This window comes from Mchenga conophoros, linkage group LG4 (genome assembly GCF_057382185.1).
Source record: "Mchenga conophoros isolate Kocher_MC1m ecotype Shallow Benthic linkage group LG4, M_conophoros_male_GT1.1, whole genome shotgun sequence".
Classification (NCBI taxonomy): Eukaryota; Metazoa; Chordata; class Actinopteri; order Cichliformes; family Cichlidae; genus Mchenga; species Mchenga conophoros.
The window spans coordinates 8,245,620-8,265,498 of NC_140529.1; the positions used below are offsets into that span (position 1 = coordinate 8,245,620).

The 19,879-nt window shown below is 39.7% G+C and overlaps 1 protein-coding gene across 2 annotated transcripts; it reads left to right on the forward strand.

Moving 5' to 3' along the window:
- Positions 1-497: 497 nt before the first annotated feature.
- On the forward strand, positions 498-16,399 carry mpp2a (MAGUK p55 scaffold protein 2a). Of its 2 annotated transcripts, XM_085270190.1 has the most exons (14): positions 498-580; positions 4,160-4,208; positions 5,472-5,572; positions 5,705-5,860; positions 5,983-6,150; positions 6,326-6,433; positions 7,754-7,873; positions 8,974-9,105; positions 9,206-9,308; positions 10,679-10,747; positions 10,840-11,001; positions 11,697-11,899; positions 12,386-12,514; positions 12,646-16,399. In XM_085270190.1, the coding sequence occupies exons 2-14, from the start codon at positions 4,178-4,180 to the stop codon at positions 12,820-12,822; spliced, it is 1,659 nt and encodes a 552-aa protein (XP_085126316.1). In that variant the 5' UTR covers positions 498-580; positions 4,160-4,177; the 3' UTR covers positions 12,823-16,399. The 2 variants fall into 2 exon arrangements, with proteins under 2 accessions (XP_085126316.1, XP_085126317.1); XM_085270191.1 differs by lacking the exon at positions 4,160-4,208 and having other exon boundaries at positions 522-580.
- The last annotated feature ends 3,480 nt before the right edge of the window (positions 16,400-19,879 follow it).

Sequence of the window (19,879 nt, forward strand, 5' to 3'; positions counted from 1 at the left end):
CTGAAGGCAAAGATGGCCTAATAATACCAGGGAGAAAACCAACATCACATTGTCAAAGGTATCTTTCTCACTGGTATCATTATGTTTCTTTTTATGTATTTTATTTGAGTATTTCTAGGACAAACTGTGATGGAAAAACAAAAGCTCTCACACTTACACATTCTTCTCATAGCTCATGTATTAATTATAACAATAGAAAAAAATGTGAAAGCAAAACAAGCACTGGCCCTTTAATGCACCTCTACGTAAAGCACCGGGAATATGGTCAATTCAACCGGAAGTCTCTTGATTCTAAGCGTTAAAGTATTACATTCCCATCCCGCTTCTTGTTTACCTGCATGCTTTATAATTTTTATTTCAGTGGCAACTCTTACTTTTATATAAATATAAAAATATAATGCTTTAATAATTCAATTTTATTGTAGCTTTATTCGCTAAATGCCCTTTATTCTGAAGTTTTCTCGGAAGTTGTGTATTTTTCTGCCTCTTCCAGTCACAGAGGGAACCGAGAAACCAGACGACAACAAAAAGCGCACGAGACATCACAGACGGCAGGAAGCGTCTCTTGTTGTGTTTAAAGGTGGGTGAGTTTGTTTTTATGTGTCGTAAATATCATTTTATTAACAGACGACGTCTTATCATTAAAGTATCCTAATAAAAGGGTTGTTTATTTAAGGGAGCAGATACACTAAAGCTAGGTTGACAAAGGTGCGCGCGTGTGCGCGCGGTTCTCTCAGTGTATTTAAATAACCGCGCGCCACTAGCGCTACATTTCATTTGTGATGTTTGGTTAGCATCTTCCTTTGTCAGACAGGCTATCTGCATGTCTTTCTGTCCCCCTCTCCTTTTGTGTTTGTGTGTGTGGTGCTTTGTTATGTATGACTCCTGAGATTAATTAGTAGACTTCTCTGCTTGCACTGGTGTATTTGCACCTGTGTCGTTTATTGTGTGTTTGCTGAGGGATTCATTGGTTATGTTAATGGTAGTGTAGTTAGGCTACCAGTTAAACTGTTTTAAGACTTAGAGTCACACTCACCCTGACAATTTTATGACAGTTTGTCAAGCTAGACTCATCTGTCCTAATACTTGACAAATATAGCTTTTTTAAAATTGCTTAATAAAGCCATAATATTAAATACCATAAATCTCTTAAAGTTTTTTCTTTTTTATTATGTATTCTAACAATTCAATAACAATTCTGAGTAATTCTCTTGCTGTTGAAGTTTAGTAACTGACATGATTTGTGTGTTTGTTATCATCTCAGAGACTCAAAATAACAATAATGATTAGAAACAATAATCACACTACATTTGTCATCAGTTAAGTTGTAGTCCAGCTATTATATCTGCTTGGTTGGGATTTTCCTTTTGAAATGGTAAAATAGTACAAAAGAAAATGAGGATAAAACAGCACTTTAGCTCAAGTCTAAGGAATAAATCGTTTGAAATAACCAGCTTTACTAAATACAGGATAACGACAGTTTAAACCATGTTGGCATGTAGTACAGCACACAGCCAAACAGCTTTTGCCGGCATGTGCTTTCTACAATTGTTTCTTTACATACAGCAGGCCTGTCCTGGTGTAGCTAAGCAGATGGATGATGGTGGGGGGTGAATGGAGGAGGGGCAGGGATGTTGCATAAATAAGGGAGTAATAGAGAGGAAAGGATGGGAGGAAGGTAAGAAGGAGGGGAACATCATTAAGGGGATCTGCAAGCAAGAAAAAAGGATTAAAAAAGCAGAGGGGAGTGAGACAGCAGGACAGAGTGCAGAGCTGAGGAAGCTGTGAGGGAAAGAAGTGTTAAAAAAAGTGACGATGAAGCAGGAGGACGAGGAGGGGTGTTTGTTGGAACGTGTGAGGAAGCAGAAAGCAAATGGACTTCACAGCATTTTAAACACAGTCATTAATGTGTCTGTGTTGGGCTGTTATTGTAGTTGACATGTACAGTAGCTGAGCAGCCTACTTCATCCACATAGAATGAGTCCACGTCCTCATCAGTAATATCAACAAAAGAGAAAAAGTATTGTACTCCCATACTCATTGTCATACAGCTCAGTGAAGTTATGCTGCTACTCACGATGTGCATTTATTTGATGAGTCATACATACACAGTGTGAGTTCAGTTCAGGCGCACCGTCCGTGGTTCTACTTAGATTTGCAACATCTGTTTTTTGTTTTTTTCACACTGAGGATATACACACACACACACACACACACACACACACACACACACACACACACACACACACACACAAACGGAATAAACTAGGTGACTCATAACCAAAATAATTTAGTTGGATAAATGGTACTACAGACTGGAGTAAAATGTAAATATGTAAATATGATTTGGGGGTGCCCCTTTTAAGAGCAGTGGGCAGCCAGTAGGCTAGTCCCTTGGTCAGGGGAATTAACCTGACGTGTTTTCAGTTTGGGAAGAAACTGGAGCTACTGGAGGAAACTGGAAGAACAGATTGAAAAAGGAAGGCGCAGGTTTGAACTTTAAAAAGTTTCACTGTGAGACAACAGTGCTAAGCACCGAAGCATCCTATGCTCAGTCAGTTTCTCTCTTTTATGGTCTTCATTATTATTCATGGAGTTTTGCTGTCGCCAGTCTAGACCCAAACAGGTCAGGGTAGTATCCAAGATTAAATTCTTGTAATGTTTTCTTTCACATTTGTTGTCATCAGCTTGGATAAAATGTGCATCAAAGCTGGATGATGGTGTGAATCTCATCTTTCAGACATTATACTTTACATCCAGTCCATCCCGTTCCACACGTCTCACTCTTACAGCTTCTCCTTTTACGTCATCCACTTTTGCCTGAGGTGTTGTGTAATGCCTACTCTAGTATAAACAGCAGGGTGTGTGTGTGAAGGCAAAACTGAGGGAAGATGAGTTTCCATGGCAGCCACAAACTGCAACAGCAGCTTGTCATAGCAACAAGCATAGATAAATGCATAGATAGATAGAAAGCATTAAAGGGGATGTGTGCCTCTTTGTTCCCTTCTCACTTTCTCTGTATTGCCATTGTATCGTGTGTGCTGTCTTGGCAGTGTATAGATTAGTCACACCCACATGCCCTCCCCCTCCCCTTTTGCCAGGCATGTTCAATTCCAGAACAATCAGTGGAGCTCCACCCTCAGTCGCTGACATCACTGCACCCTGTGTGTTTGTCGTGCTGCGTTATGGCGGGGAGGGGGTTCAAAAACACGAGCATACCGTATACACCCGCAAACATTCCCACGTGCAGCAACTGAGCAGTGCAGTTTTATCTCATGCTAATTTATAGCACACACTGAACCCAGTCATCAGTTATTATCACGCGGTTGTTACTCTCAGTCAGCAGGATGGCAGCATAAGTCTCGACAGAAAAGGATGATTAAAATGTTTAACATGAATATTTTAGACTGCTGAATCTGCTTTTTTAAATCATGCTATAAAAATAATTACTAAAATGTCAGAACTGAACAGAAAAACATGTTAAAGCCCAGATTTGGTTCTTCATATATCTATGATAACTGACAACTCTCCAATTTTTTGGTCTCATATCCACTTCTGTCAGATGATCACTAAAAAAACTCAGAGCTGTAGTGCATGTGAGATATATCAGCTCAGCTATTTAGCTTCAGGCCTAAATGGATAAATAGCTACCCTGGCTGTAGTGTTTATGTTTCTATGCCAGTACATTACTTGCAATTGTGCTCTCCCCTTTTTCTTCTTCCTGCAGCCATTTATAGGAGTAAAAAAGCCTGGTAAAATCATATAAGCTCAAAGGCTGTTTTTAAAAAATGTGTATTACTGAGGCTGTAGTGGTGTACTGCACTGCGTGTAAGTGGTGCAGTGGCCTATATATTAAGAGTGTTAACTTGTCCAATTGGTTCCAATCTTGAGGCTTTTATTCATGTGAAAGTGTTTATCTTTGTATTGCAAGTTGCCCAGTGAGTTTAAAAGCAGGTGGTTTGCACGGCATGAATAGAGGACATCATCATTTGTACTAAATCATCCCCATCTGAATGTAGCAGCGAAGGAAACAAGCTTTTTTAAAATGTTGGTGTTCATTGAACGTCTTTATCATTATTGTCAGTGTCTTATTTTCAGACCTGCACTTACATTTATTTTGTTGATCATTCTTTCCTTTTTTTCTTTCTGTCCTTCTCAGATTTACTGCAGCTCTACCATGCCCGTGGCCTCCACCAGGACAGAGCCTGGTGAGACCAAACACTATACTCCACATCAGCTTAGCATCGCCACATGATTGTTTTTTTCTGTTTTCTTTATTCACAGCTCTCTCCTAAAATCCAGTTTCACAAAAGATTAAAAACCAGAAATATGAGAATGTGTTACTAATCTGAAAAATGGTGGTATTTGCTCTTTGTAAGCTAATTAATGATAACAGATGTTTTAGAGTTACAGCTACACTGTAGAATATCCTCCAGGAAACGACTGATGCCCCCAAATACCAATATTTATGATAGTGCTGTAGTATATATATATATATATATATATATATATATGATGCTGGTTTGCTTACACCTGTGGCCTTTGATTACATCTGGTAATATCAAATTCAATAATATGAAAATACTAAAATAAATAAAAATGAAAAAATTACATAATTGCAGCTTGTTACATTGTAGCATACTTCCCTTGAATATGACTAAATATAGAAATTCTTAAATTCACTGCAGTTTTGTACATAACAGCACTGCTGTAGGCTGTATTTATGAGTCATAATCTAGTTTTCTTTCATTTTAAATTTCAACTTTAAACTTTAACCTTAAGGCAGCATTCCGGCTAACAAGCTGTGCTGGCAAGTTGAAATTTTCTCAAACTTCCAAAGCAAAGCAAAGCAATACATGTACAGTTCATTTCTCTAGCACATGATTTTAGCCTGCAGCTTTCTGTTTTCTTCTCTTTGTTCAATGTTGTCGTTCCTAAAGCCAAAAATGCATCCAAACAACAGACCGTGTGCCACCACACTCGGTAGTATGTTTTAAAGGAGACAGTACACACTGGGGGGAGTATTAACTGAATTTAAAGACAAAAAATGTCAATTTGAGGTCCTGAATGTCGGTTTTGATTGATTTGTCAGCCCTACAGTATCCCCTACCTGACACAACACACAGTCTGCAGCTTTTTTAACCCATGCCATTAGATTAATATGGAGTTATAAACTCATACTCGCGTAAGTATCTATTTTTGAAACTAAAAGGATGTTGAATTCCAATGAGGAATTTTCCTATAATGAGCAGAATTCAGACAGTTACATCACAGCTTTGTTAAAACCAGGAAGCCAGGTGCTTGTTTAAAGCAGAGTTACAACTATAGACACAAGCTCTGTGTCATTTGTTACTGTCTCATTTACCATGTTTCCCTTACTTAATGTTGTTCTTCCCTTCACTGTGTGTGTGTGTGTGTGTGTGTGTGTGTGTGTGTGTGTGTGTGTGTGTGTGTGTGTGTGTGTGTCACAGTGCCCCAAGTGTTGGACGCAATGAGCGACAGCACGGCCAGCTCCACCACAGCCAATGACCTGGACCTCATTTACCTCAAAGGCATCATGGAAAGCCCTCTGGTAGGCTTCACACAGATGCACTCGTGCACACACATATTTTAAATTCAATAAATTTTGCTGCGCTTCTGTCATTCATACTTGCACTTGCAGCACGCTCTCATCTTTGTAACCGTGTTTGTATTTGTGCGTAAGGAGCAAGAGGAGAGCCTGAAGGAGCCACGGTTGTCACCCGTGAGGGAGAATAATGTGGAGCTCCTGCAGGAGATCCTGAGAGACCTGGACCCATTCACCAATCGTTCTGACACCGCAGCCGAGCTTGCTCGCATTCTCACGCAGCCTCACTTCCAGGTGTGGAACACACAAAGTCACACACACAGTGTTTCCCACTTTGTGTTTTCACTGTATTCCAGTCACAGAGGTGGTTAATTGAAGGAAAACGAATATTTCATGCATGATATTTTGTGCCTCAGTCTCTGCTGGAGACACATGATTCAGTGGCAGCTCAAGCATGTGAAAGTCCACCTCCCAGCCCATGTGACTTTGTGGATCATGAACCAGAAGACAGCCAAGCACACAACCACCTTCCACCTGATGCCATCCGCATGGTGGGCATACGCAAAATAGCCGGGGAGCATCTGGTAGGTTATTAGAATTTGGACTGTTTGCACCTTTTGTGTTTCCCATTTAAAAACATTCAGTTTGTGAAATAATAAATGCTTGTGTGGGTTGTATGCTGGTGCCATTTGGGTTATGGATGCAGATTTTTATTAGTGTTAATGATGGAGATAATAGCCAGTAATAACTGTATTCCAGGGTGTGACATTCAAGGTGGAGGGTGGGGAGCTGGTGATAGCTCGTATTCTTCATGGTGGGATGATAGACCAACAAGGGCTGCTGCACGTCGGCGATATCATCAAAGAGGTGTGTTGCTTTTTTCTTTTTTGTTTGTTTTTTGTTTTCCTTAGTTTCATTTTCAATTATCCTCTAATTTATTGGTTTATGGTGGAACCTTGCATTTTTAGTTCTATAGGATAGTTGTTTACTTTTTTCAGTAAGTTAGTATTTGATGAAGAATATACTTTTTGGTTTCCTGCTAAGACTATCCGTCCTATGAATGCAAGAGCCGACAGAAACATGTAGACAGCTACTGCAGACTGTTCAGAGGTAACGTCTCCAAAGCTCACTTTGTAAAGCATTATATTTCCATTGTTTCATCTACATTAAAATGTGTCTCACTGTGAGGTTAACAGGAGACCAGCTGAGACTCCAGGAAATCAGTGCACCTGGCCCACTGTCCCTGTGATTCTTGGGAGTGAAGCTATTTTTACAGCAGTAGCTGTTTCACATGTCTCCAGTTTTTTTTATGCTGTTCTGAGTTCCCGCCTGATTTACATATGAAGCTTACCGATATTACCGTATTACCGTATCAATCGTCTCGTTAAGCATTTACTTATCGACTCTTGTTCTCTTGTGTTTATTTCTTCTTGAGTGTCAACTTGTTAACCGCTATGACTCAAGGTCAGGCTCAAGCATGAAATGCCCCGGATTATTTGCGTACCTCCACAACTACCATAAGAAAAAATCTGTTGTTTATCGGCTGTTTATTGATCACGGCGTTCTGAAAGTCTAAATGCATAAATCTGTGTCCATACTATTGTTTAACCACTAGATGGCGAGGTAAACTATGTGTTCTTATGAAAGCATGGGGCAGAAACCCACAGCAGTTCAATCCCAATACTGTGCAAATGAATAGATCAGGAAAAAATAGCAAAAGTAAGGATCATTTGCTAGTGAAAGTTTGTTTTTTTGACATTTTATTCAGGGGTTTTTGGTGCTGCAGTTACTGGAGTTTCACTCCTGGAATCTGTGGAACTTTATTCATTTGAGTGGATGTTTGAGCAGATACTTACCTGTGTTTAAATACTCTGTGGTGTAGCTTGCTTGCACTGGGCAGGTCTATCCCTCCTGACAGGGCTATTGGGACCTGTTCTGGTGCTCTGTAGTGGGCTAACACCTTAAGAGTACATTTTCAGTTGTTCAATTTGTCCGTCATCTGCATAGTCCACAAGAGGCTTTTAATTTTTACATGCTTCAAAGTTCTGTAAATATTTAAGCCAACTGATCGAATTTGCAAATTTAAATGTAAAACTCTAGTCAGCTGTTTAAAACCCTTTCGCTTAACCTTTAAGACATGTAAGGAATCTTTTTTGTCATTACTCTTGTTGTCTACTTTATTGACAGGCGAATGGACGAGAAGTGGGCAGGGACCCCAGGGTTTTACAGGAAGAGCTGCAAGCAGCTAGTGGAATTGTGGTTCTGAAGATACTGCCAAGTTATCATGAATCCATACCACCTGTACAGGTGACACATAAACACACCACACACAGAATAGACACATGGGGCTAAATCTATTCTCCTTATTTGTCAGGGTTTCTATTTATTTATTTATTTTTTGGTTATTAACTGAATTTCATTGTTAGAAACTTATTTTCATTAACACTAGAACCTTGTTTTGACCTCTGTTAAATTAAAACCACGTGATCTCATATTTCATGCCGTTTTAAAAATGGATTTCTTCATCAAATACTGAATTTTGGGGTGTTTGGGATCAAAAGAGAAAAGAAAGTATAACCATTTTTACATAGAACCACCAAGGATGTTATTTCGACCGCATAGAAACTGATGTAAAATCACTGTTGTGCCACATTGGGCTGCCTAGCAATACGATTGTTTACACACATTTTGACTTAAATGCTGCTGTTACATGAGTCAGAGCTAGCTATATGTGATTGATAAATAAATATGTAGGGGAATGTAGTTAGATGAAACATGAGTAATTGCTGCTGGGCTCAGGGTGGGATATTGAGCTGGGCAGACTGTGGGACCGAAGGCATGGAGAACCAGGTATGTAACTTGCTGTGTAGGGCAGCATAGGGAACTGAAATGAAAAGAGACTCCAGAGTGTGGGGAACTAATCCAAATAACTAAAGAGTGAAATCAAGAGAACAGCGCCCTGCTCACTTTCAGGCCTGAGCAGCACCTCAGCAGGTGAAGCTGCGGACTGAGGCAGGGTAGTGTGCAGGTTTGGTCTTAATTATATTTTTTAAGTGTGTAAGCTGTTGTGGTAGTTTTGTCCAGTCTTTGTTTATTTATTCTAAAGTGTGTTTTAAACTTTACAACCTGCAATTAAATTTTAAAACTCATTGATGAAACCATTCAAATCCCTCAAAATTCACCTTAAATCCTTGTTTTGCCAAATCTGACTTAAAATTAGAAAAATTTGATGAAATAAACAACTTAAGTGAACTTAAAAAATGGCATCTTTGCCATTACTGCAAGCAGCACCTCAGTAATGGCACCTGTGGTAACATGAACCCCTCCTAGCAGTTCTAGTCTTAAAGGGATTTTAACTTGGGATGCACCACTGAAATAAAGATGTGTACCTCTATGTATTTCTCCAGGTATTCTTTAAGTGTCACTATGATTATGACCCAGCCAACGACAACCTGATTCCTTGCAAGGAGGCGGGGTTAAGGTTTGAGACCGGGGATATCCTGCAAATAGTCAATCAGGATGATGTCAACTGGTGGCAGGTGACAGAATAGTATTTATGTGAACATGTTATAGCTTCCTGTGTGCACATTTTCATATCTTTGGATTGCTTTGCTAATTTTTTCTTCATTTGTTGTGCAGGCACGTCATGTGGAAGGTGGGAGTGCTGGGTTAATCCCTAGTCAGATGCTTGAGGAAAAAAGGAAAGCTTTTGTCAAGAGAGATGTGGAGCTGGCACCTGCAGGTAATATGAAAGAACGAATAAGGTTGTGATGATGGTGACTTTATTTTAACAGAGGGCCTGGATTCTAATCAAAGCATGGACGCAGTGTGTGTTTTGGGCCTTAATGAAATCATCTCACTATGGATGTAAAATATTATTAAAATACTGGTGGTTGCCAGTGTTGCTCTGCAGCCTCCTAGTGGATGGTATCAGTTAGATAATCATAGGTGACTTCCTCCTTGAATTATTGCATCACAAGATTTTCAGGAAACTTGAAGAAACCTTGAGGTCAGTGTCGCTGAGATTCAAACTCATCTGAAATTTTAGTAGCTGCACCTTCAAAATCCAAAACATTTCAAAATCCCACATTGGCACATTTTGGAGTTATAGCATTCACAAACGTGAGTGTCCAAGCTGCTGCCCTGCAGGGTGACGACAGTACTCCATCAGCCTTTTACAGCTTTGGGGTAAAAGCCAAAAATGTTTCATGAACACAACAGAATATGACCCATTTGTATTGAACTATATTAGCATATTATACTGTAAACAGAAATATAAATCGTTAATAAACATATGGCAGCAAAAAAAAAAGACTTCTGAAAGTGTTAAGTGTTAAGTAGGTGTTCATTAAGGAAGGGCATTATGTTCACATGTCTGGTGTGTGTTGCTGCAGCCCATGGTTTATTGATTATTTGTCACTGCCGTGTGGTGGTGCACAAACACGCCAGGTACATGAAGTTTGCTCACATGTTTAAATTTCACAATGTGCCAGTGCACTAGTCTACAATGTTTTAAGAATATTTAGACTTAACTTTTTATAAGAAATATTTTCAATATAACATTGAGCATTATAGCATGAACCTGTATTAGATTACAAGAAAAGAAGTTTGAACATACTCCCACTTTCATATGTGGGAGTTACCCCAGTTATTATGGCATATAAGAACCATCGCTCTCTGATGTCCAACCTTTGTAAAAGAAAAAAGGTTTTCTTTGCTAAACGTTACCAGTCAATGATGTGTCATTTTTTACACTTCTGTAAATGTGAGATTTGCATAAGCATTCGAACAACTGCTAATTCAGTTCGAGTTCACAGAAAGGGTTTTGTTCTGTAAGGGAGCTCTTATCAGTAGATCCAGTAGATCTAATTCCCCTTTTAGAAGCACAAACATGAATATTAGAACTTAAAGAGGAAAAATTAAATGTGTATGAGACATAATATCTGGCAGAGACACCTGCATGAACATGACTGATCATTACAAGCCAGCTTGTGGGCAAATGAGTACAAGTTAGTAGTTGTGAAACATGACTGATGCTCATAAATTACTTTAGTTTGAAGTTTGGCTTCAGTTCTCTGCCTACACTAATGCTGTGCTCCAACAATGCAACAGGAAATCTGTGTACTGGTGTTGGAGGAAAGAAGAAGAAGAAGATGATGTATGTGACCACCAAAAATGCAGGTAATAAAACAGGGCCAGGATCAGTTTAGCTCTGCTGGGGTAAAATATTCCTACTGCTTCGTCCTTACTTTCTGCTCTTTGTTCACCCTCAGAGTTTGACAGACATGAGATACTGCTCTATGAGGAGGTGGCCAAGGTCCCACCTTTCAAGAGGAAGACTCTGATTCTGATAGGTGCTCAAGGTGTGGGGAGGCGGAGACTAAAGAATAAGCTTCTACTGAGGGATCCACAGCTCTTTGGGACCATAATTCCATGTATGAAGTCTGATATATTCCATTGCCTTATTGCTTCTTATTGCTAAAGTAGCTAGAATTGTTTTTTTGTTATATTGAGTCGATCGGTAGGCCCACAAACCCCTATGCAGGAAGTTGATTTCGGCTCTCTGATTAAAAAACATCTTGATCCCTGATCCTCTGATCAGTCCCCTCTGCATCATCTGAGTCTCAGCACCATCTACTGGCTGAGACTCAGATGATGCAGAGGGGACTCGCTCAACCTGACTGCCTTCATGTCCAGATGTCTTCCCTGCTTCCCCTGATAGGAAAAAAGCTGACTAACTTTGCAGGTCAAACCTTTTTGATTGCACCTGTTGTGGCACTTGTTATCCTGGGATGGTTTCAGAGGCCTGTACAATAGGCCCCAAGGGAAGATATTACTGGGAAAGGCTAGAGCAACCTATTAGAGCTATTTGGACTAATATAGATCAATACTCACCTTTAATGTTTCTCAAAGGGTTGAAAAAGGAATGGCCACAGTTTAGACTTTAATAGCAGAAGATTTTATTAAAACAACTTTTCAGAGTGGGGTCTGCTACCAAATGTGGCAGACAAACTGACTAAAATGTCCACCATCCATCTAAAAATTTTTACATTTTGGGTTGGAGAGCTATGTTAGCTGGCTTGAGCTAATAAACTGATCATAGTAACTTCCCTTCCTTGTATTTGCGCAGACACCTCCAGAAAACCCAAAAAGGGAGAGCGAGAGAGTCGGATGTTTGCTTTCACTACCCGCAGCAAAATGGAAACAGACATCAAGAACGGGCGCTATCTAGAACATGGAGAGTATGAGGGCAACCTGTACGGCTTGAAGATCGACTCCATACATGAGGTGGTGGAGGCAGGGCGGGTCTGCATACTGGACGCCAACCCTCAGGTGTGCACATACAAGACTTTTCTGTTTTAGCAGTAATCATAAGCAGCAGCACCTTTACTGTCTTGTGTGAAAATTAGGGGCTAATTTGACAGAATCCTGTATACATTACACACATGCTTCTAATAGTTTCTATTGCCAGTTTATTAAAGTGAAATGCTCTAACTTACGTTGTGCTTGAGATGCTGAATCAATGTTGTTGTGCTATTGTGGTAAGCTGATTCAGCTGATTCAGATCACATCGTAATCCCATGACTACTTTATCTTAAATCTGTTTGACACAGTCAGTCCCATTCAGTCAGCATAGTGTCATGTGCCTCACTCAAGGACATCTTATTAAGAGTACTGATAAAAGAAAACAGTCTTTCACTCTCGTCAGTCGGTAACTTGTGGTGGATTAGCCCAGTGGGTCAAAAAGTTTAGAGCCTGCAAGAGACTCTTTCAGTCTAATGTACTTGTGTTGATTTTGCTTGCGTGTCTTAATTTTAGTCTCTCAAAGTTCTGCGGACCTCTGAGTTCTTGCCCTACATCGTGTTCCTTCAAGCTCCAGAGTTCGAGGTGCTCAAGGCCATAAATCAGTCAGCTGCAGAGGCAGGGGTCGTCACCAAGACGCTGATGGTAGGAATTGCTCACAGTACAACAATATGCACATAAAGAAGATGAATAACTCAGGAAGCAGCAAATAATGAGAAATCAGTCAAAGCAGAAGTCCTGTGATTAACAGCCCTGCTATCTGTTTTCCTTCACAGGATGAAGAGCTGCAGAGGACGTGCGATGAGAGTGCTAAAATCCAGACAGCTTATGGTCACTACTTTGACCTCAGCATTGTCAACGACAACCTCGACGAGACATACCGCACCGTCAAAGCAGCGCTGGAAACGGTTTCCAAAAACCCCCAGTGGGTCCCGGTCACCTGGGTGTTCTAGAAAGAGACGTGCTGGACTGAGGAGGGACAAGAAAGGAAGCAGGCACTGAAAATATTCCACTGAGTATAAATGATGGGTAATGACTTTACAGGATAACTTCTCAAATTTCCATAATTTAAACAGGATATATTTTCCGTGCTGCAAAGAAAGCGTGGAATTGAAGAAGGAAAGAGATGAACGAGGAGGTGGAAAAAAACCCTTCATTTCAAAAAGTGTGCATATGCATGTGTGTTCCTGTTTACATAGAGACTTCAGAGCAAAGACATGTGCCATTACTGATGATTATCATCAGACATTGTCATTGTTTACATTTTTTGCATTTAATCAGTGCCATCTCAGTGCAACTCAGTGCCATTAGGAACAAGCAAGCTCCATCTTTCACTTTTGTAAGTGTACAGTTTCTCATCATGAAATCAAAAATAGTTTCCCACTGCCTTCTACAGTAAATGTGGATGTTTTGCATAAAGGTTAAGTTGTATAAGGTTTCCTATCAATCCCCTCACACCCATGGGTAAAGCTTTTTTCAGGTTAAGTCTGGTGAGGCCGTCATAATCTTTAAAAAATGTCTCTTGTTCTGGAGTTGGTTGAAAAGTGAAAGGACATCTCTTTCAGGCTTTTAAAAAGATTTGATTTCAACTTTTATTGGTTAGAGACACTAATCACTGAGCAATAGCATCTAAATGGTACATGACCATCAGTGGCAATAACAGATTCAATTTGTTTGAAAAGTCAAAGTTAACATCACATCCAGACCAGGGGTCTCAAACTCCAGTCCTTGAGGGCCGGTGTCCTGAACCACGTATACCTGTTGCAACACAACTGAATACAATTAGTAGGTCATTAGCAAGAGTATAGCACTTGACTATAGAACTTGACTGCATGCAACCCCTAACCCTACTAAATTTGAGTAATGTTGTTTGGAAAAATGTACTTCTAAAAGTACTTTTATTGCTCCATGTTCATTCACTCATGAGCTGCTGTAACGTGAATCAAATAGCTGAATAGCCACTTCAGTCCTCAAGGACTAGAGTTTGAGACCCCTGATCTCGATCAAAACCTAGCATGAAACCTCTCAGCCAGGTTTAAACAGAAAGAAACATTTTTTCTAGATATCTTCACCTATCATAAAAAAACAGCTCGTCACATTTCACTATAATCTCATTTTAACTTTGTTTCAGTGTGCGGCACAGTCGCTTCATTAACAGTTTTTCAATAAGTAGCATACTGGGTGGGTCACATGGATTAAACTATGATTTAGAGAACAAAAAAGAATCAACGAATATCCTCTTCATCCTATGGAGCAGGTGCTGAAAAAAATAGGACAAAGAAATAAATGAGAAGTCTGGAGCTCTGCATTCAGCTGTTAACTGTTTTTCTTAAATCATGATTTACTCATAATGCTGGCCTCTTCTCATGGTTCTGTTACTAAACCTGAAGCCTCTTTAATTCAGTTCCATGTCTAAATGTGAATGTGGCCACTATTAAGAGCAAATCATAGAATGAGTCTTAGGAGATACACTGTTCATTTAAAACAGAACTCCAGGCCTCAAGAGCCGGTATCCTGCAGGTTTTAGATGTCCTTGATCCAACACCGCTGATTTAAATGTCTAAAATCAACATGTCTTGAAGTTCTCCAGAGGCCTGGTAATGAACTAATCGTTTGATTCAGGTGTGCTGACCCAGGGTGTTGTCTAAAACCCTACAGGCCTGATTTAAAACATCACCATTTACTTGATGATTTTCTATTTGATTTCTGTATAGGTTTCTCATCATATTCCAAATTTAATAATTGTTCGCAGACACTGAAAAATTCCTGTAAGAATTCAGTCAACTCACTCCGTAACATTTTGACAGCTAATTTTGAGTTTCAGTCTTTTAACCATTTAGTTGTAGATGTATTTTAAGCTTCTAACCTCTTTTAATTTTAGTGTAGTTTTAGTCGACTAAGTATCATAAGAGTACAGTAGGCTAATCCTGAAGTTGAGTGACTTCATTTAAATATAAAGTGTAAAAGTATTTTACCAGTAAGAGTTGCTCCAAATGGTTACAAAGCATCTTATTTTCCTCAATATCCACTTTATGTCTATGTCTCATCTTCTCTTCTACTCAAGTGTTGACATTTTGTTTTGTTTTCATGACAAACAGGGAGCTTCCCTCCAACTTACCCTGTTAGTCAGCAGCAGATGAAATACGCACAACTAACCTGACCGAAAAAGAGAGAGATTATTTCTAATTGGATCGCCTCCTTTCTGCCCAGTATATATTCAATGACAACAGTGTCAATACACTTTGTCATAGTTTTTCTCCTCGAGCATTCTTTTTTATTTAGTTGTCATCATGTTTTAGGAAAACTATGATAGAAATTATTGGTCATAGAGATAAACAATTACAAATTTTATTTGTCACATACACAGTACAACATATAGTGAACATGTAGTGATATGCTTGTGTCCTGAATGACTGATATTTAACTGTGCATCATTTATGCTGATAACTTCTAGGACCAAATATGTTTGGTTGTTATAGGTGGATCTAGACCTAGAGTTCAACTAAACATACAGAGTGTCAAGAATATGGAATAAAAGTGCACACATCAGGAAGAAATCAAACAAACACAAGCTGTGAAACCGTACATTGAAGTCATTGTACAAAGCTTTCTTTCACCAGAATGAGTTATTCTGTTTCACTCATCCTGTCATTCTCAGTTAGCACTTTTCATTTTGATGTGTCTGTGATTTTTTTGTTTTTGTTTTTTGTATTTCTTGCGTGAGCTGTAAAAAGGTTGTAGATAGAATGTAGATACACAATCATATAGAAGGAATGATGCTCCCCCCTCGTATTTACAGTATGAGACATGTCAGTGGTAGCCTCAGAGTGAAGACCACAGCAGCTGACCTACATCAAAATAAATGTAAAACAGTATTTTCACCATTTTGATGTCAACACAGTGTGTTGTCTTTTGTCTGTTTTTTGTTTTTGCCCTTCAGTTGTAGTGTCACTCTCAGGCCACCGTACTTGTCACAGTTTCCACAGTGCCAACTGAAGTAAAACAAATCATTGTATTTATTTTTTAATTTCATGTGTTTTTTGTGGCAGCTACTCAGTATTTTGATGCACAATCGCTTAGCGATATAAGAAAATTTGGTGTTTAACAGTGAACAGAGTCTGGTTCTTTAGGCTGTGTTAGGGGAGCAGTTTTTAGTCAGTCTTTGTAAATAACATTTATATTTATGCTCTAGTTTTTAAAGATGGCTTCAGAAAAGCAGATTTTTGCCTGGCAGCTATACATGTGACGTCTGAATATGCTGGAATAAAACCATCATTACTCTTGAGGACATTCCAAAACCTCACTGTGTGCTTTTTTCAATGAAATGTCATGAATGCAACGGTAACGATCATCAAATCACAAAAAGATTTGATGATCTTGCGATAATAGACTTTCCTGAAGGCAAAACAACAAAATCTTTGCAGTCATGCATTGAATTAGACGGTGAATCAGTGTTGAACCTTGGAATTATTTTGTAAGGCTGCTATTAGTGATGCTTCTGTCTCTACAGAATAAATGATTCAATTATAATTATTTGTGATTATTTTTCTTCTTTCTGCATGTTTTTAGGTGCTTAAAGCCTCAATTATTCATGTGCACTTTTATATTTAATAATTTTATATTTGATAAGTTAAGTATTATAAAAGACACTTTGGAGTGGCATGATGGATGCAAGGCATTTTTCCCTCAAAACAGTTAAACAGGAACCAGCCAATGATATTGGTAATTAATGTAACGTGTGTAAACCATTACTTTTTTTTTGTCTCTCTGGCTCCTCATTTCCTCCACATAGAGATGAAAACATAAAAACAATGTCCAGCACTGTCAAGAGCACGCCAAGTCAACCCTAACCATGTAGAAATGTTGGCCAACTAGAAGCCTACCAGCAATTTATTGCACAGTCTGACATCATAAAGGGGATAATGGCACCGACCTTTGACACTGCAAGCCAGTGTTTATTTTTATTTACCACAGACATTCTGAAAACATTCAACCAAGAAAAGCATTTTTCCACCGTGGCTGTAGCTCAGGCGGTAGAGCAGGTCATCTACTGATCGGAAGGTTGGTGGTTCGATTTCTGGTTTCCCCTAGGCTGCATGCCAAATATCCGTGGGCAAGATACTAACCCCAAATTGCTCTCCGATGCATCCATAAGAGTATGAGTGTGTGTGAATATTACTTAGAAAGCACCTAGAAAAATGTGCTTGTGCGAATGGGTGTGAATGGGTGAGTGCTTTGAGTGCTCAGAAGAGTAGAAAAGCGCTATATAAGAACCAGTCCATTTAGCATTTACTTCCAGAGGTGCAGAGAAGAACACACACCCCCATCACCATCAACAGTGCTCCTGTGGAGAGAGTGAGCAGCCTCTGTTTCCTAGGTGCACATCTGGTGTAGGATTTCACATGGTCAGTTCACACGAACAAAACAGTGAAGAAGGTGCAGCAGTGCGTCTTCTTTCTCAGGAGACTGAAGAGATTCGGCATGAGCCCCAACATCCTCAGGACCTTCTACCGCTGTGCCATTGAGAGCATCCTCACCGGATGCATTACTTCTTGGCATGGCAACAGCACCACCTACAACTGGATAGCTCTCCAGAGAGCGGTGCAGTGTTCTGAAAGGTTAATTGGAGATTATATATATATATATATATATATATATATATATATCTTTTATTTATTCATTTTTTGATAATTGGTGCCATGAACCCCGATTCTTTTGCGGCTGAGAGGACAAATGTGGCCGAAGGTCGGATCTGAAATGAGGTGGACAGGAGACCGGTCTAAAAAGATTTAAAGGTAGGCACAGCCTGTTCAAAAAAGCAAATTGTGCAGATTGGATGAATTCTAAATTATCTGTTGGCCAAGTTGATGAGCTTGACCGTTAAATTGGCTCAGTAGTGGTGAAAATCTGTTAAGTAGATTTCTGGTGACATGTCCATGGTGATTTTGGGTAATTTGTGACAAATAAAAAGTAAAGTCTGGGGAATATTTGATGAAAGTTTATTCCTGTCAGGGTTGGGGGAATTTTAAAGTTGATGTGTTGTGTGTTTAAAGTTGATGTGCTGTGTTTAATGTAATTGTGTGCTGTCGGCCAAGTGAAAAAGTTTAGACTAGGGCATTTGGTTAAAGGATTGTTACAAGACAATATATATTGTTACAATATATATATAATTAATCCTTATTTTCTGTTTATATTGTTTTATACAGGCCAGTGTAGAAAATTGCCCTTGTGAGTTAGAATATGTGCCAAAAGTCACAGAGTACTAGGAGACTGCATGTCTTGTGCAGAGAACAGGAAGTTAGTGCAGAGCTGCATAGCATATTAATAAAACACAGGAAACCAAACAGAAAAAGTGGAACTAAGTAAACTGTGTGTGACGTATAGCAGAACTATGTATAACCATAGTCTGTTCTCGGATTGGATAGTTAAATTTGTGATTGACATGACATTGGCCAATCAGATGAAAGGAAGAAAAATAGGGTCAGAATTTGTACTTAAAACTTGAGTGTAGAGTTTCACACCTATTTTTTTGGCTAAGTCCACACACAAATTCTTTTTACACATACATATACAATACTTGAAATGTGCAATTCACTTGTATTTTTATTTTTATTCCTATTTATTCTATTTATCCCCTTCGTATATTTTATTTATATATGTCTCTGTATTTATATGTGTGTGTGTGTGTGTGTGTATATATATATATAATATTCTGTAACTCTGTAACTTCTGTCGGTGCTGTGCTTTTGGAAACCGAATTTCCCAGAGGACCCACCCGAGGGATTAATAAAGTTTTATCTTATCTTATCTTATATCTTGATTTACAAGTACAAAATATTTATGACCACAATTTGAGCCCATACTAGGGCAGTAACAGGAGAGGCGAAAGTATCACCTGTATTTGGCAGTGAGTATAAAATCCTTTGTCCATCTGCCACCATGTGCCCCCATTACATTTCTGTCTGCCACCTCACATACGCCTGTCTAGAACCAGTCCACTGTACTACCAACCTTCTAATTAAAAGATCACTAGCTTTACCTTCCTAAGTACAGACACGCTAAACAACTAATATATATTTTTTGTAGTCCACCATTTATCCATCACCTGTCATAAGCTCAATACAATTAAAGAGAATCACAAGACTTTTACACAATTTATTGTTTACACAACATGTATTAGGTTTACAGATGAAATGCTGCTTGGCTAAACTTTCTAATAAATTGTAATGACATAATAAACACACATCTTGCAGTAACTAGTATAACATTCCCAGTAAAATAGTGCATATAATAGTGATCAAAAGTTTGAAGTAATTTAGAAATATCTTTAAACAAGTAGTCAAAATTAAGTAAGAGCCATTGCAAAGAAAATCCTTATATACAAACTGTAACGGTGGACCCAAGAAATACCAGCCGGAGCGACTTTGACAATGCAGAACTTTTTATTAAACTCGGGGTTGTACGTGGACACATATACTCCCGCGCTCTCTTTCTCTGCTGTCACCTCCGTCTCTGTCTGTCACTGCCAACATATAAAGAGACACAATCACTGTCAGATCCCAGCACACCTGTTCACCCCGCCCCTGGGCCGCCCCGGGAGCTCACTGCGTCACCCCTCCTCTGCAGCTGGCCAAGGACCACACCCACGCCACACATCCCCACCGCCCGACTGAGGCCGGGGCCCATCCGGCCGAACCTACTCCCCCCCCCCCCACGAGCGAGAGAGGAAATCGGCCACGACCATCTGCGCGCCCGGCCTATGGATCACCTTGAACTTAAAGGGCTGCATGGCCAGATACCACCGAGTGATCCGGGCGTTGGCATCCTTCATGCGGTGGAGCCACTGCAGCGGGGCGTGGTCCAAGCAGAGGGTGAACGGGCGGCCCAGGAGGTAGTAGCGAAGGGAGTCGACCGCCCACCGGATTGCCAGGCACTCCTTCTCCACGGTGCTGTACTGTGACTCGCGGTCCATGAGCTTCCGGCTGATGTAAGCGACCGGCCGGTCAACTC

Coding starts and splice junctions, on each gene's coding strand:
- mpp2a (XM_085270190.1), top strand. CDS start 4,178: ATGCCCGTGGCCTCCACCAGGACAGAGCCTG. Junction 6,434..7,753: donor TCGGCGATATCATCAAAGAG/GTGTGTTGCTTT, acceptor CTTTATTGACAG/GCGAATGGACGAGAAGTGGG. Junction 11,900..12,385: donor TACTGGACGCCAACCCTCAG/GTGTGCACATAC, acceptor TCTTAATTTTAG/TCTCTCAAAGTTCTGCGGAC.